The sequence below is a fragment of the Schistocerca cancellata genome, chromosome 2 (assembly GCF_023864275.1).
Source record: "Schistocerca cancellata isolate TAMUIC-IGC-003103 chromosome 2, iqSchCanc2.1, whole genome shotgun sequence".
Lineage (NCBI taxonomy): Eukaryota > Metazoa > Arthropoda > Insecta > Orthoptera > Acrididae > Schistocerca > Schistocerca cancellata.
In genome coordinates this window covers 289997854-290016638 of record NC_064627.1, presented here as the reverse complement: position 1 = coordinate 290016638, position 18785 = coordinate 289997854, and the positions used below count along the sequence as shown (strand labels likewise).

General features: G+C 44.9%; 1 protein-coding gene across 1 annotated transcript in view; it reads left to right on the top strand.

The window, feature by feature from the left end:
• The window catches only part of LOC126153472 (probable glutamate receptor), a 106171-nt gene extending 87827 nt beyond the window's left edge, over positions 1-18344 (top strand). The window contains exon 7 of the mRNA XM_049916074.1: positions 18113-18344. Within this exon, the coding sequence (XP_049772031.1) occupies positions 18113-18344 (232 nt within the window). The remainder of the gene's footprint in view (positions 1-18112) is intronic.
• Positions 18345-18785: the final 441 nt, after the last annotated feature.

Below are 18785 nucleotides of genomic sequence, written 5' to 3'. Positions count from 1 at the left end.
TCGTTCAAAATGTTCAGATGTTTGTGAAATCTTATGGGATTGAACTGCTAAGGTCATCAGTCCCTAAGCTTACACACTACTTAACCTAATTTACCCTAAGGACAAACACACACACCCATGCCCGAGGGAGGACTCGAACCTCCGCCGGGACCAGCCGCACAGTCCATGACTGCAGCGCCTAAGACCGCTCGGCTAATCCCGCGCGGCTAGGTTTTTTGTAATTTCCCTTCATCGCTCCAGGCAAATGCCGGAATGGTTCCTTTGAAAGGGCACGGCCGACTTCCTTCCCCATCCTTCCCTAATCCGATGAGACCGATGACCTCGCAGTTTGGTCTCTTCCCCAAAACAACCCAACCCCCAACCGCGGCGTCCACCATTCATGGCACGTTGGACTGGCGGCGGAGATTGGCGCCAAAGACTAATGCCTCTCTTACTCAACATTCTCTATTACCTCTTGACGTACTGAGTCGACAGTCATGACTGCTATTATTTGCCGAGTTGGTCCTACGCTTCTGGTTGCAATAACTACTGTTTCTCTTCTCTCACAACCTGGTGTATGAGAGAGGCGAGGACTTCCGTAACTGCCACAGGAACCACATTCCAGAGCAGTCACACCTCTTTCATCCCACTCTTTTCTAGTGTGGTTCCTCGGTGCGCCGCACCACTCGTTGAATTCCTCTGTTGTTTTGACATTCTTTAACAGTATTCTGCGACTGTTTTCATCAAGTATGAGATATTTGTTGGCTTCTGTGCTATTTGTACTCACAGAGAAATAATGCCACTATTTTTAGATGTTTTGGTACAATGAAAGTCAGATAGGCGTCTCGGTCACCCTCTGTGCCTTAAGCCGACTCACACTGACTTACACCGGGTGGTTGTAATTTAAGTGCAGCTGCTAATAGAAGTGCAATGTGGGATGCAATTATCGTATATCAGGGAACCTTGGTAAATATGCTAATGCGTTGATGCGGAACCAATTTACGCGGGAAAAAATGAGTTGCAATTTCGGCCACCAGGTGTAAATCTGGCCACTGTGAGTGCAAGAAAGACGTACAGAAGTTTCCAACAGGTAATGGATAAGGAATGGAATGTGGGTAGTAAAGGTCAAACAAGGGAGAAAGGCATAACAGTGATTTTATTATTAACCACCGCTTACACAATATGTTGAATATTAGTACCATAGACGTCGACGAGATGCTGTAAAACGCCAGATTTGCACCTAGGGGCCAAAATTTGAACTAATTTTTTTCCAGCGTAAATCGGCCCCACGTTAACGCTTTAGCATGTTACTGCAATACGATACTTCAGCCTATACTGAGCCTCCTTAAGCAGCTGCACTTTAAGTATAACCACTCGGTATCTCAGCGTGGAGCATTTCCGCCATCCAGTGGAGAAGAAAGTAGATTTAAACGCAGTGATGTGCAGGGCTGAACTGTTTCCGACGGGGACCATCTTAATTCTGAAATTCATCACCTGTAGCATGTATTCCGAAAGATTTCTAGAGTTCACGTGGTACAAAAAGTCAGCGCCCTCCAAGAAACGCAAACGTGAAAAAGATGGAAAATCATGTGATGAGGCACCGATGGTGGTTCTTCCGTTCTGTGGTGTTACATCTAGCATAACGAGCATAGTCCTGGGAAGACTAGGAATAAGACCTATTTTCTGACCACCTAAGAATATAAACGAGACGATGCACCTGGTTAGTGACAGTCTCGGCCTCATATGCCTGGGATTTTTAATATTCCCTGTGATTCAGTCAGTTCTTTCGTATCGTGTCCGATTGCTGTGCAGAACAATACCACATCATTAAAAATCGAGAACTTGAGAAAACGGCAACTGCAGAACACAGCCTCACAAGCAGACAAAAAGTAATGTTTGTGTCTCACTCAGCAGGCATACTGAGTTGTTACAATCAACTGCCTTTCGATGTACAACATTCTTACAACGGATCGAAAACCGCTGCCAGGCTCGAAGCAAACTCAGGGAGTTTGCACACCTACCTCAACTCGCTGGCGAACAATGCGACCCATTGTTCTTCGAGGAGGGATGAAACGTGGCCTGCCCCTAGCACCAAGTAGCATGTTCGCCAGTGACGTCAGGAGGTGATACAGTCGACTTGCAAACTCTCTGATACAGTTCCATATGCCCCGTTAGTTAGTATCACTCGACGGAGCACACTTCCCTGAGCTTCCTCTGCTGGTGAAACTTTAATTTGCTATCCAAACCTAAAAGATGTGCCATTCCGCCATCCACAATATTGCTAACATTGATATTTCAAGAGGACTTCTAACAATTTAGTTTCATTCACAAATTTGTTGTAAGGGTAGAAAATCGGTGGAAAAGATTTCTCGTCAGCATAACTGCATTTATATTTTTGCCAAACGTAAATAGAGTTTAGATTTAATGCTAACATTGTGGCATTTGGGAAACTGACTAGCATACTGCGTTTTTGGCGTTACTACGGCTGTACTGTTGATGTATGTTACATGTGCGAATTTATTTTGAAGAACCTTGAGTGTAGATGCTGTGCTGTTTCAAGATAATTGAATGTTTTGGTTCTTGATACCGCAGTTTTCTAAGCATTGCTGTATCTGATACATTTTGGTCGGTGGGAAGTGGCTCGTCACATAGTTTATAAGTTGTGGAGTGCGACTGAAAATGAATAGCATTAATAATGTACAAGGTGCAGAATTTTCTCATTTTTTCGATTAGTTCTAGCTTGTTTTAGACTAGAATGACGCATAACAGTTTTCGCTACTGTGCAAAACAAACGACAGTTTAAGAGAGCATTCCCACAATGCCAATCGAAGCAGAAAGGTAAGAGAAGTGCTTTTCAACTATGAAAAGAATAAAATCATTTTTATGCAACACTTTGAGTCAGGAAGACTGCCTACCTTGGCAATGCTTTCCGTAGAAAGAGATCTCTTGATGGAGATCGCAGATTTCAGCCACCTGGTGACTGCCAACTACAGCAACAAACCGCTATTTCCCCGATCTGTGTCTAATTCACGATGTAATCATACAAACTGTCAACAGATGTCGTTACGATCGTGTTCTGCACGGGAGATTGCATTCCGATCAACGGACAATCACGCCAGCAATGACATCAGGGCACTTATCAAGCGGGGTAGTCTTTGCAGGGTAGTCCCAAATCCACAGTCGCTCTGTACACAGTCACAGACGGCGCAGAGCAGACGGCTACAGACTCTCTGCTGTGGTGGGCCGTAGCAAGAACGGAAGCGGGAGAGTCGCAAACTGATGTGTCACGATGGCTTACTGTGAATGGTTCTGTTGCTTCTCGGATGAGGCAACGGTTTGTAGAGACCGAAACTCTATCCCGGAGACCAGGACAGGGCCGCCCAGGTGTGACGTCAGAAAGAGTGTACCGTTATTTGGCTGTAAGGGTAGGACGGTACCTCCTTAAGACTGCATAGGAACTGGCATCTGACCTCGCAGACTGCCTTGGACGTATTGTACCGAGGCAAACTGTGTACAGAAGGCTTCGGAAGAGTGGCCTTTAATGCTGGAGACCTGCTGTCTGTTTACCACTGGCGTGTCTTCATAGACGGGAACGTCTAGAGTTGAGCCTCACATACAACCTGGACGGCCGAACGGTGGGCCAATGTTTTTTCACAGATGAGTCCCGATTTGGTCTGGAGAGTGATTCTAGACGGATTAGCATCTGGAGGACACAAGGAACACGATTTCGGCACCCTAAAATTGTGGAAAGAGACCGATATCGAGGAGGATCCCCAATGTTGGCAGGGATTATGTTGACCACTCGAACACCCCATGAAATGCTGTGGGCCCCGGCATCATATTGATGGACGATAATGGTCGGCGTCATAAAGCACGGGTAGTTGATGTTTTTTTGGAAAAAGAAGATATTCCTCGCATGGCGTGGCCTGCTGCTCGCTCTCCCGATTTGAAATCCGTAGAGCACCACTCTCCAAGACTTATGGGTAGCTCCGCAGGAAGAATGGGCTTTATTGCTTCAACATGAGATGATGACATCATTCACAGCATGTCCCGTCGTTGTCAGGCCTGTATTGGTGCCAGAGTTGATCACGCCCTATACTGAGCACATTGACCAGTTGTCAGAATGTGTGTGCAATTCCGTTAAGTTGGAAAAAAAACGAACATTTTTGTCTGCGGTTATGCATGTTGCAGTTGTTTACGTTCTGTATTTCTAGTTTTCTGTCACCTGTTTATAATGTTTTGTGACACGATAAACGCAACCTTGCAAAATTTCCGTTTGCTCCTTTAATTTCGAAGAAAAGTGTAAGTTTTCTCTTATTTCAACTGTTTTAAATGACATATATTTCAGTTCTACTATGAATGTAGCTCATTTTGTAAAGATAGTATTTTCCTACTTAATGGATAAATCGTAGGATGCTCTTTGTCACAGATACTTTCTGTCATTGACGTCTCTCTTAAGTTTTCGCAGGATCGTGAACCGGATTTAAAAAATTGAATTTTATGGCATTCATACACCATGAATTCTAGGGATGTTTGCATCGTGACGAATGTCCAGTCACTAGACGTCGAAATAAAGAATTTTCTCCTTTGTAAGAATTTCATGTAGAAATGCAACATTGAAGCCTTGGTGCAACACTCAGCTTCAGATACCATCGGTCGCCAGTTATGACAACAGTGTAAGGTGTTGCGCGACGTAACTGCCGAGCAGACAGAAGTTGTCCGTGGACTATACAAGGCCACCACAGCAGCGGCCGAGACAGTCAGGTCTTCCTGACAATGAGGATGGTGGTTCTCGTCGAAAGCTCGAGGCTTTAGCCTTGGCAACAAATCCGAGAATATTTTATACAAGAATGTCGTCGCGAAAAACTTTCTTCTTGAATGAGATTTTCACTCTGCAGCGGAGTGTGCGCTCATATGAAACTTTCTGGCAGATTAAAACTGTGTGCCGGACGGAGACTCGAACTCGGGACGGCAGGAGAGCTTCTGTAAAGATTGGAACGTAGGAGGCGAGATATTGCCAGGAGTGAAATTGTGAGGAGGGTGCGTGAGTCGTGCTTGGGTAGCTCAGATGGTAGAGCACTTGCCCGCGAAAGGCAAAGGTCCCGAGTTCGAGTCTCGGTCCGGCACGCAGTTTTAATCTGCCAGGAAGTTTCATATCAGCGTACACTCCGCTGCAGAGTGAAAATCTCATCCCGGAAACATCCCTCAGGCTGTGGCTAAGTCATGTCTCCGCAATATCCTTTCTTTCAGGAGTGCTAGTTCTGCAAGGTTCACAGGAGAGTTTCTATAAAGCTTGGAAGGTAGGAGGCGAGGTACTGACAGTAATGAAGTTGTGAGGACGGGGCGTGAGTCGTGCTTGGGTAGCTCAGATGGTAGAGCACTTGCTCGCGAAAGGCAAAGGTCCCGAGTTCGAGTCTCGGTCCGGCACCCAGTTTTAATCTGCCAGGAAGTTTCAACTTCCTTCTTGTTCGGTGTATAAGAGAGTGTTCTGACAATGACGCTGGGCCTTGTTATTCAACAATTATTCCACTAAGCAGACTTGCTGCTGATTGTCACCAAATGTCTTCTTTAGTTCGGCCCGGGATTTGTATCAGCTGTCGAGCTTCCCTTCGTCTTACTTGAACCATTGTGGGGCTGTGTCCGCCAAGTAAAAGTGCCATTTTATCGACCAAACTCCGGTTCTGCAGATAGCTCGCCAGGAGCAGAACATACGATCTCTCTCGATGGCAAGGTCTGTTTGCACAAGAGCCCCCTGTGCCGTACACTGTCAAATGCCATGGTGACCTCCAGAAATATGGCCCCGCAATATTTCTACTGCAGAGTGGCTGGGTGACGACCTAAATACTCTCCTGGCGGAAGGACACAGGTTTTGCAATCCAGAGCCAGCTGACTCGCAGAAGCGAGGTAGTGCCGTTGTCTGCAGCGACGCTTACGCATCTGTCGGCGAGGCTGATGCCACACGATACTGTGGCGGCTGCCGAAGGTTAGGCTGAAAACATCTACATGTACATCTACATTTATACTCCGCAAGCCACCCAACATTGTGTGAAGGAGGGCACTTTACGTGTCACTGTCATTACTTCCCTCTCCTGTTCCTGTCGCGTATTGAACGCGGGAAGAACAACTGCCGGAAAGCCTCCGTGCGCGCTCGAATCTCTTTAATTTTATATTCGTGATCTCCTCGGGGGGTATAAGTAGGAGGAAGCAATATATTCGATACCTCATCCAGAAACGCACCCTCTCGAAACCTGGCGAGCAAGCTACACCGCGATGCAGAGCGCCTCTCTTGCAGACTCTGCCACTTGAGTTTGCTAAACATCTCCGTAACGCTATCACGGTTACCAAATAACCAATAACCCTGTGACGAAACGCGCCGCTCTTCTTTGGATCTTTTCTATCTCCTCTGTCAACCCGACCTGGTACGGATCCCACACTGATGAGAAATACTCAAGTATAGGTCGAACGAGTGTTTTGTAAGCCACCTTCTTTGTTGATGGACTACATTTTCTAAGGACTCTCCCAATGAATCTCAACCTGACACCCGCCTTACCAACAATTAATTTTATATGATCATTCCACTTCAAATCTTTCCGTACGCATACTCTCAGATATTTTACAGAAGTAACTGCTACCAGTGTTTGTTCCGCTATCATATAATCATACAATAAAGGATTCTTCTTTCTATGTATTCGCAATACGTTACATTTGTCTATGTTAAGGGTCAGCTGCCACTCCCTGCACCAAGTGCCTATCCGCTGCAGATCTTCCTGCAGTTTTCTAATGCTGCAACTTCTCTGTATACTACACCATCATCCGCGAAAAGCCGCATGGAACTTCCGACACTATCTACTAGGTCATTTATACACTCCTGGAAATTGAAATAAGAACACCGTGAATTCATTGTCCCAGGAAGGGGAAACTTTATTGACACATTCCTGGGGTCAGATACATCACATGATCACACTGACAGAACCACAAGCACATAGACACAGGCAACAGAGCATGCACAATGTCGGCACTAGTACAGTGTATATCCACCTTTCGCAGCAATGCAGGCTGCTATTCTCCCATGGAGACGATCGTAGAGATGCTGGATGTAGTCCTGTGGAACGGCTTGCCATGCCATTTCCACCTGGCGCCTCAGTTGGACCAGCGTTCGTGCTGGACGTGCAGACCGCGTGAGACGACGCTTCATCCAGTCCCAAACATGCTCAATGGGGGACAGATCCGGAGATCTTGCTGGCCAGGGTAGTTGACTTACACCTTCTAGAGCACGTTGGGTGGCACGGGATACATGCGGACGTGCATTGTTCTGTTGGAACAGTAAGTTCCCTTGCCGGTCTAGGAATGGTAGAACGACGGGTTCGATGACGGTTTGGATGTACCGTGCACTATTCAGTGTCCCCTCGACGATCACCAGTGGTGTACGGCCAGTGTAGGAGATCGCTCCCCACACCATGATGCCGGGTGTTGGCCCTGTGTGCCTCGGTGGTATGCAGTCCTGATTGTGGCGCTCACCTGCACGGCGCCAAACACGCATACGACCATCATTGGCACCAAGGCAGAAGCGACTCTCATCGCTGAAGACGACACGTCTCCATTCGTCCCTCCATTCACGCCTGTCGCGACACCACTGGAGGCGGGCTGCACGATGTTGGGGCGTGAGCGGAAGACGGCCTAACGGTGTGCGGGACCGTAGCCCAGCTTCATGGAGACGGTTGCGAATGGTCCTCGCCGATACCCCAGGAGCAACAGTGTCCCTAATTTGCTGGGAAGTGGCGGTGCGGTCCCCTACGGCACTGCGTAGGATCCTACGGTCTTGGCGTGCATCCGTGCGTCGCTGTGGTCCGGTCCCAGGTCGACGGGCACGTGCACCTTCCGCCGACCACTGGCGACAACATCGATGTACTGTGGAGACCTCACGCCCCACGTGTTGAGCAATTCGGCGGTACGTCCACCCGGCCTCCCGCATGCCCACTATACGCCCTCGCTCAAAGTCCGTCAACTGCACATACGGTTCACGTCCACGCTGTCGCGGCATGCTACCAGTGTTAAAGACTGCGATGGAGCTCCGTATGCCACGGCAAACTGGCTGACACTGACGGCGGCGGTGCACAAATGCTGCGCAGCTAGCGCCATTCGACGGCCAACACCGCGGTTCCTGGTGTGTCCGCTGTGCCGTGCGTGTGATCATTGCTTGTACAGCCCTCTCGCAGTGTCCGGGGCAAGTATGGTGGGTCTGACACACCGGTGTCAATGTGTTCTTTTTTCCATTTCCAGGAGTGTATGTATTGTGGAAAACAATGGTCCCATAACACTCCCCTGTGGAACGCCAGAGGTTACTTTAACGTCTGTAAACGTCTCTCCATTGAGAACAAAATGCTGTGTTCTGTTTGCTAAAAACTCTTCAGTCCAGCCACATAGCTGGTCTGATATTCCGTAGGCTCTTACTTTGTTTATCAAGCGACAGTGCGGAACTGTATCGAAAGCCTTCCGGAAGTCAAGGAAAATGGCATCTACCTGGGAGCCTGTATCTAATATTTTCTGGGTCTCATGAATAAATAAAGCGAGTTGGGACTTCTGAAATTTTCCCGGCGTATTTCTTCTTCTAATAATTTCCGGGTATGCAGCCGGATCCCGTCGACATTCTGCCAGAATTCTGGCAGAATGTCGACGGGATCCGGCTGCATACCCGGAAATTATTAGAAAAAGCGAGTTGGGTCTCACACGATCGCTGTTTCCGGAATCCATGTTGATTCCTACAGAGTAGATTCTGGGTTTCCAGAAACGAGATGATACACGAGCAAAAAACGTTCTAAAATTCTACAACAGATCGATGTCAGTGATATAGGCCTATAATTTTGCGCATCTGCTCGACGACCCTTCTTGAAAACTGGAACTACCTGCGCTCTTTTCCAATCATTTGGAACCTTCCGTTCCTCTAGAGACTTGCGGTGCACGGCTGTTAGAAGCGGGGCAAGTTCTTTCGCCTGCTCTGTGTACTCTTGGTGTGTTTGTGTTGACTGGGGATTGTTTTCGTTCGATCTCCAGAGGCAGTGTCGTTAGGAGGCCAGAGCTTTTGTAACCCACGATATACGTATGAATGGTTGGTGGCTGCGGCTCAGGCGTTAACCTGGGGTCACAGAAAATACTAAATAAAAGAAATTTGCTCTTGATCTGACTTGAACTAGTGACCTGCAGCTCACCAGCCAGCAACGCTAACCACAACTCCAGATTACGTGAGCTCGTAGCAACATAAGTCATATGGTCTCAAATAAAGTAAGAACTATTACGGTTAACTCATATGATAGACCGATAAATGCAAAAAATTTGGAACGGAAAATTAAAGAGTACCATAAAATGTGGATTATAGTACTGTCTTTCATGACGAGGAACATAAACATGAACAATGAGTCATATACACACCAGCATACATATTAGCAGTATCATCCCACATTTAATTTCATTGAAAAAATAGTGGCGTTAATGCTGTGCATTGAACAGGTACAGTAAAATAAATTCAAATGAGTTTACTAAATGAAAATATAAGTACAGACATTTTTACAACAAAATCTTGCCTCAGAATTATGACTTTGGAAAATAATACATGCTCCAACCGGCAATATTTTTTGGGAAAAGAGTTATGTCTTTCAATGTAACACCCTAAATGAAGCGTCCAGGCTTTTACCTGGCACAGATGTAACTGTTAAGTTTTCACTTTAATTATAATGTGTGTTCAGGCACTTCCTCCATTGAGGAGGTGTTAGGTATGGATTCGGTTTCTCTCGGATTCAAAATTTGTGGAGCAATTCTATTTCCCTCGCTTGACGGTTGGATGCAGATGTAGAACCCATCACCAAGGCGCCAGAATCAACAATAATACTATCCGCTCACCAGATGGCTGTTGGCTCCTTGCTATGTTTTCTTCTCAAGTTAACAATACTGACGTTAACTTACTGAGATACTGGTTTAAACGGTGTACGGTGCACTGTGCAAGTATCCAGCTGCAGGGTACCAATTGTTGGATTCTTTTTTTACTGTTTGTATTTTTAGAGCGCAACGTTAAATCAAACATCATTGGGGCTAAACTTTTGTGAATTTAGTAGGCAAGTGCCTGCTCGACAAAGCAACATATCACTACTACTATAATATTTCACGGATAAGTTACAGAAACAAGTCAGGAGAACTAATTGCTGGTCACCCCTATTAAAGATTGCTGGCTAGATTTTCTTTCATCAATGGTGTATGTATAGCACGCAATTATACGCGTATTAAACTGTCGTTACAATATTGTGTTGACTGGTAACATTATTTCAAATAGCTGTTTTCTTGTCATTAAAATACCACACCATAGATACTCATCTGACTTTATTTTTCTGTTCGTAACAAATTTTTAAAAGGAAATCCACGCAGTCTGATAGCAAACTGCATCCGACTAATCTTTTCGTAGCAGTTATTGCCGATATTTAAGTGAAACTATTCTGCTGAAAGAACGTGAAATATTTCCCAGAGTTTAAATTTTTATGAACTGCTATCTTGCAGTTCATTAACAAACAATTATTCTGCATACAAAAAACGACTACTTAGGTATTTAAGTTTATCTTTCTACTCCTCTGTTTCCTTTTCAACTGAACCAGATTATAGTAGGCAAATTTAATTCTATTCTTAAATATTTTTTCCTCATAATGTTAATAACGTTAAACACTACCTTCTTTTATTTTAAATCAAACTATCAGAATAAGCCTAAAATATAACAATAGCCCACATTGCTTAGGAATTTACTGACAAAATGTTCAGGGTTGCTATCTACTTATTGAAAATTCATCTTTTCTACAATAAACAAATAACACATTCATTACTTGTTTCACTTACACTCGTGGTGTTACATTCTAAGAAAAACAGAAATTCTGTTTATGCTTCTGTCTATTGCATTTACCTCGTACCTGCCCTACAAAATAATATTAAATAAATTATTTCTAATAAAAGGTACCATTTTAAGCTACCAAACAAGTTTAGCTTTTCCACTTCAGTCGCGATATGTCTACTCTGTCTCATCCAGTATTAAACTAGTGAAATTACTCTACTCAACTGCTACTCACTCCAGCTCTGTATAGATGAAGTGTTGTTTTTTGCTGTAGGTTATAGCAAAAATGCTGCAGAAGTGCGACTCTCTCTGGATGCACGTCTTCTCCAGACGTTAGACGATAGACAACCACTAACTTCTAGGTAGGTCTAACTGCACAACGCAAGACAGCTGCCTGTACTTTCTGTCAGTTTACCACACTGGTCTACAGCTCGTTTTTCTGTGCCAAAATGTTGTCTTCACAGCCAGCGGGTTGAGTGAGCGAAGATGAAAGACAGAAGGAGCCAAGTTCGGGCTGTATAGCAGGTGATCAAAAACTTGCCACCGAAAACGCTGCAAGAGTGTCCTCATTGCACCTGCCATGTGCGGCCGAGAATTGTCATGAAGAAGGAAATGCACGACAGTTGCTTGAAATCATGTGAAATTTCTCAGCAGCCACCCATACTTGGCGAGAGACACTATTTTCTAGTCCTTTTTAAGTGCTGACTGTGCGTTCAGAATTGAAAGGAGTGACGTGATGCGATCGACAGGCATACTAGAGACACTTCCGAACACATCGGCGCAAAGCTTCATCAGATTGTCACTGTAGTTTCCATTTCGCGACTGGTGGACCTTACTTTCCGAATAACCCTCGTATGATATTCGGGTGCAGGTCCTGCTTTGGTTCTCTCACTTCTTACAGCGACAGGTTTCTTTATTACCTGCCAGAAACCGTGGCCTCTGTAGCAGACCGGGTTGTAGTTCCTGTCACTGCCACAAGAAGCCTGTCAGTACCTCAGTGAAACAGATTACAATGCCTGTAACGAAGATTCATTATCCCTATTAAAAATATTAATACTTTTGTGTGCATATACCTCGTTATGTACTACTCCTGGCGTAATAGCTTCAGTAGAGCATCTCCTCCCAAGAAAGTGCTATGTCAAATAAATCGGGCGTTACAATATCTAACGCCTTTAAGAGGCAGCAAAATCTTTATTTTCGATGTTTCATACAATTATCGCCCGAATTTAAAAATATAAAAAGCTGTCATAATCTGCTCATTAAGAGATAGCCTTATGTTAAAGGTTAACCCAGTAAGACAAATATGAGTCACAATCTATGCATATGGCTTGACGCAACGTAACGTACGGAGTGCAAATTATCCAGATTTTATTCGTTCAGTATTTGAAAATGAGTGCACTTACTGATTCCCACGAACATTAGACATAACTTAATACCTTTTCGTAACTTTTTCCATGAAATAATGAAAGGAACAAAGTTTACTTTTTATTATATTTTCGATGTTCATAAAGTAAGATTTCGGTATGAAGTTTTGGTTTATTACTTCTTTACCACTAACTATATCCGCAACACGTTCTTGAGACCATATCTACATATATCATTGAATGTATCTGCAACATTATATCATTCTACGACACATAGTTTGGGAGATATGACGTTTGATACGTGGTAGTTCAGTTCCGTAAAGACTCTACAGTGCACTGGATGTGGGCTACTGATCATATTTGAATCCTCACTCTTATTTAACATTTCTCACAAATTATTTACGTGAGAAATGAAATTTGGTTTTGTTATTACTATAATGCAATCAAACTGTTAAGTACTCATGAACTAAATAAATATCAAGTCGGGCAAAATTACTCGCTTTTGTTATACACTGAAGAGCCAGACAAACTGGTACACCTGCCTAATATCGAGTAGGGTCTCCGCGAGCACGCAGAAGTGCCGCAACACAACTTGGCATGGACTTGACGAATGTCTCAGGTAGTCCTGGAGGGAAATGACACCATGATTCCTGCAGGGCTGTCCATAATCTCATAAGAATACGAGGGGGTGGAGATCTCAGCACACTGCCAGGCATCCCAGATATGCTCAATAATGTTCATGTCTGGGCAGTTTGGTGGCCTGGGCAGTTTGGTGGCCAGCCACTCTGTAACAATTCTGGATTGTGGTGTCTCGCATTGTCCTGTTGGAATTGCCCAAGTTCGTCGGAATGCAAAATGGACATGAATGGATACAGGTGACCAGGCAGAATGCTTACGTACGTGTCACCTGTCAGAGTCGTATCTAGACGTATCAGGGGTCCCATACCACTCCAACTGTACACAGCCCACACCATTACAGAGCCTCCACCAGCTTGAATAGTCGCCTGTTGACATGCAGGGTCCAAAGATGCATGAGCTTGTCTTCATATCCGTACACGTCCATCCGCTCGATATAATCTGAAACGAGTCTGGTCCGATCAGGCAACATGTTTCCAGTCATCAACAGCTCAATGTTGGTGTTGACGGATCTAGATGAGGGCCGGCCGTGGTGGCCAAGCGGTTAAAGGCGCTACAGTCTGGAACCGCGCGGCCGCTACGGTCGCAGGTTCGAATCCTGCCTCGGGCATGGATGTGTGTGATGTCCTTAGGTTAGTTAGGTTTAAGTAGTTCTAAGTTCTAGGGGACTGATGACCTTAGAAGTTAAGTCCCATAGTGCTCAGAGCCATTTGAACCATTTTTTGATCTAGATGAGGCATAAATCTTTGTGTCGTACAGTCATGAAAGGTGCACAAGTGGAACTTCAGCCCCGAAAGCGCATACGATGATGTTTCGTTGAATGGTGCTCACGCTGACACTTGTTGATCTCCAGCATTAAAATCTGCAGCGATTTGCGGAAGTGTTGCACTTCTGTCAAGTTGAACGATTCTCTTTAGTTGCCGTTGGCGCCGTTCTTGCAGGACCTTTTTCCGGCCGCAGCGATGACGGAGATTTGATGTTTTACCGGATTCATGATATTCACGGTACACTCGTGAAATGGTCGTGCAGGAAAATCCCCACTTCATCGCTACCTGGGAGATGCTGCGTCCAATCGTTCGTGCGCTGATTACAATACCAAGTTGAAACTCACTTGAATCTTGATAAACTGCCATTGTAGCAGCAGTAACCGATCTAATAACTGCGCCAGCCACTTTTTGTCTTATATAGGCTTTGCAGACCGCAGCGCCGTATTCTGCCTGTTTACATATCTCTGTATTTGAATTCGCGTGCCTATATCAGATTCTTTGGCGCTTCAGTGTAGATGGCAGGTTATTTTGCAATGTGCATGTACAGTATATAGATACCATTTCGACATATGACACAACATGTGAAAGACAAAACTCAAATAACGGAAACGATTTTTGCTGTTGTCTTTACATTTTAGCGTTGATTTCATTTCACTGGCCTGATCAAATGTCAATTTCCGATGGCAGTTGCTTTCTATGAATGGTATCTGTAATTCAATGGTTCCGATTCCAGTAGCACAATGAAGTGGGTTAAAAGTAGTGGTACATTCTTGTCGTGTATCTTCTTTCTGTAAATATATATAGATTTAAAATCCCCATATGGCCTAATCTCAGGAGCTACTAATACGTAGACTGATTTACGAGAAATGTTTTTGTTTTGTAAATATACTGTGCAAATTTGGTGAACTATGAAAAAGTAAAGTCCCCTCCACTGTAAAAACGATGTCATCAGTGAGAGGCAAAATTCCTTGGAATTGCAGGAGCTCGAACAGCCCGGCAATGCTGCAGGACAGGTATCAACTTTATCTGGCAGAGGGTGCTTTGTACCAAACTTACATTGCGAATGATACACTACTGGCCATTAAAATTGCTACTCCACGAAGATGACGTGCTACAGACGCGAAATTTAACCGACAGGAAGAAGATGCTGTAATACTCAAATGATAAGCTTTTCAGAGAATTCACACAAGGTTGATGCCGGTGGCGACACCTACAACGTGCTGACATGAGGACAGTTTCCAACCGATTTCTCATACACAAACAGCAATTGACCGGTGTTGCCTGGTGGAACGTTGTTGTGATGCCTCGTCTAAGGAGGAGAAATGCGTACCATCACGTTTCCGACTTTGATAAAGGTCGGATTGTAAACTATCGCAATTGCGGTTTACCGTATCGCGACATTGCTGCTTGCGTTGGTCGAGATCCAATGACTGTTACCAGATTATGGAATCGGTGGGTTCAGAAGGGTAATACGGAACGCCGTGCTGGATCCCATCGGCCTCGTATCACTAGCAGTCGAGATGACAGGCATCTTATCCACATGGCTGTAACGGATCGTGCAGCCATGTCTCGATCCCTGAGTCAATAGATGGGGACGTTTGCAAGACAACAACCATTTGCACGAACAGTTCGACGACGTTTGCAGCAGCATGGACTATCAGCTCGGAGACCATGGCTGCGGTTACCCTTGACGCTGCATCACAGAGAGGAGCGCCTGCGATGGTGTACTCAACGACGAACCTGGGTGCACGAATGGCAAAACGTCATTTTTTCGGATGAATCCAGGTTATGTTAACAGCATCATGATGGTCGCATCCGTGTTTGGCGACCCCTCGTGGCGAACGCACACTGGAAGCGTGTATTCGTCATCGCCATACTGGCGTATCACCCGGCGTGGTAGTATGGGGTGCCATCGGTTACACGTCTCCGTCACCTCTTGTTCGCACTGACGGCACTTTGAACAGTGGACGTTACATTTCAGATATGTTACGACCCGTGGCTCTACCTTTCATTCGATCCCTGCGAAACCCTACATTTCAGCAGGATAATGCACGACCGCATGTCGCAGGCCCTGTATGGGCCTTTCTGGATGCAGAAAATGTTCGACTGCTGCCCTTGCCAGCACATTCTCCAGATCTCTCACCAATTGAAAACGTCTGGTCAATGGTGGCCGGGCAACTGGCTTGTCACAATACGTCAGTCACTACTGTGAGGAACTGTGGTATCGTGTTGAAGCTGCATGGTCAGCTGTACCTGTGCACGCCATCCAGGCTCAGTTTGACTCAATGTCCAGGCGTATGAAGGCCGTTATTACGGCCAGAGGTGGTTGTTCTGGGTACTGATTTCTCAGGATCTATGCACCCAAATTGCGTGAAAATGTAATCACATGCCAGTTCTAGTAGGATATAGTTGCCCAATCAATACCCGTTTATCATCTGCATTTCTTCTTGGTGTAGCAATTTTAATGGTCAGTTGTGTACTTTGCATCAATGTTGCTTGGCACAAGGTGCTTCGTACCGATGTACGAAGTAGTACCGATGTAGTGTCGCAAAAATTGTTTCCTATCCATTTTGCGTGGCGGAGGGTACCTCATACCAGTCTTATGTGGCAGAGCGTGTTTTGTACAGATGCTTTATGATAGGATCCTTCCGACCAACGTCGCACAGGGGGGGTATTCCACTGATATTGCGTAGTAGGGGGTACTTCGTGTCAATGCTGCATGACAGAGGGTGCACCCTACTGACGTTGCATGGTAGAGGGTTGTTTGTACCAATGATACGTGGCAGAGAGTGTTTTATAACGTATGTTACATGACAGAGGGCGTTTTATAACGTATGTTACTTGGCAGAGCGTGTTTCTTATCAATGCTGTGTGACAGAGGCTGCACCCTATCGATTTTGAGTGACAGTGGGTGCTTTGTACGAAAGTTGCATGGTACAGGGTGCTTCATAGCGAGGTTACGTTGCAGAGAGTGCTCCAGACAAGTATTGTGTGGGAGAAGGTGTTTAGTACCAATGTTGCGGGGCAGAAGGTGCTTTCTAAAAAAGTCACTTGGTAAAGCGTACTTTGTACTAATGCTACATGTTAGAGGATGTTTCTTACCAATTTTGCTTGGCAGAGAGTGTATTCTATCGATGTTGTGTGGAAGAGGTCGTTTCTTAGTGACGTTACGTTGGGAAATGCGGGAAAAGGTCACACAGAAAATGTAGCTGGCTCCATAATGGCGCTGGCGTAGGGTGGTCGGTATGTGGCCATAGCTCATACTGGAACATTAATCACAACTCTACTCAATGGCCTATAAATAAAATTACCGCTACCCTAGATAGGTCGTCCGGCTGTTGATACTTAGTTTCATCCTTCAAAGCTGGGGCAGATCGCTAGTTTTCAATAGAGAGAGAGAGCGTAGTTTCATTACAGTAAGCAGAAGGAGATCGTTCATTTTTTTTTGAATTTATCCATGCAATTTAAGATGTGTGACAAATTTTTATTGCACCCATGTAGGTATTGTGTGGAAAAAATAGAAAGTGAACACTGATGGAATGTACTCCATCAAAGTTGGAGACAAAAAATGTCTAGAAAACTTCCAGATTATTGTAATCCACTGTTATCGGAGATTCAGAGTGCGCAGAAAACTTCCAAATGAGAGACATAAATCATTATTCCCCCAACCAGTTTCAGCGAAAACTTATCACTAGCCATTGGGTATGCACGAAAGCCTTTGGTTTTACAGATAGTTTCTGCAGTTAACAAATTTGACAAGTCGGCCGATGTGACCGAGCGGTTCTAGGTGCTTCAGTCCGGAATCGCACCGCTGCTACGGTCGCAGGTTCGAATCCTGCTCGGGCATGGATGTGTGTGATGTCCTTAGGTTAGCTAAGTTTAAGTAATTCTGAGTCTAGGGGACTGATGACCTCAGGTGTTACGTCCCATAGTGCTTAGAGCCATTTGAACCAAATTTGACAACTGTGTAGAATATAAGGTTATTGTCAGTGACTTACATTTTGGAAATTGAGTAAATGTATCATCATTCACGTACCTTTTTCCATCTAATAAAGCTGTGAATAAGTTCAAAGTCATTAAAGTATTATTTTTTCCATTACTTCACACAATATCACTCTGTGCTCATGAAACGAAATTTTGGAAAGCAGGTATTGTATCTGATGACCCAATCACGATCAAGATGAGTTAAGGCTCTCAGATGGGGCGAGTATTAATTGTGTGAGTTGAATCCTGAAGACAAAATCCGCATTTCTAATGTCGATCTCTGCAATGCTTACATTACCAACCAGACGTGGTAGTGCAAAACAGTTTATGGAAAACCGAACTTGGAATTCCATGAAAACGCAGTAACTGTCAGGTCCCATAAATATTTTGTAAGGTACATGAAATATGTGAAAACATGGTCAATTTTTGTATACAGATTGTGTCATTCCATTTGTGTCTTGCAGAGGCGGTTGTTGTGCTGTTTTTCATGTGAAGTAATGCAGTGTGATGGTTTACAGCCTGCTGGAGATGCGGAGTGAAGGGCTGATTCACCGCATCTATTGGAAATACTGGATGCTGCGCGATGGTCAGGAGATGCGGGAGTCTCTCAAGCCGGTGACCATCCAGAGAGTGGTTCCTGCTCTCGCCGTCTTGGTAGCCATGGCGCTGCTGTCACTGTGCTTTCTGCTGCTCGAGAGGAAATTCTGCAACAGGCCCGTTCTGAGCGACGCCGCCACGAGCACTGACTAGAACTGCGCATGTGAAGTGCTGCCCATTGCAGCAGTTGCTGCAGTCTAATGACGCTCATTGCTGTCATATTTCTTACTATCTGACAATTTGAGAGACTAGTGCTTCAAACAGCGAAAAAGTCAGATGTCTCTTAAACCTTTCGTAGCTGAGAGGACACATATGTCCCACCTAAGTAATACACAGGTTGTAGCTTTGGGATGTCTATATCCCATATCTGTCTTATCCCATTATGTAGCGAGGTACTTTTAGAAATTTGAGGTAAGTAAGATGGATCGTGGGGTGAATGCATAAAGCGTTTTTGTACTTATTTGCTGCGCTTAGCTTTTAAATAGTTTTTCTGGGAAAACCTAGCGTAGTTTTCGCGTCTCGTATTTCAGTGAGTGTTGCTTGATTATCAGAGTAGCTCATCAGAAGATTATCTTGGGAATTTGTCACCGTATA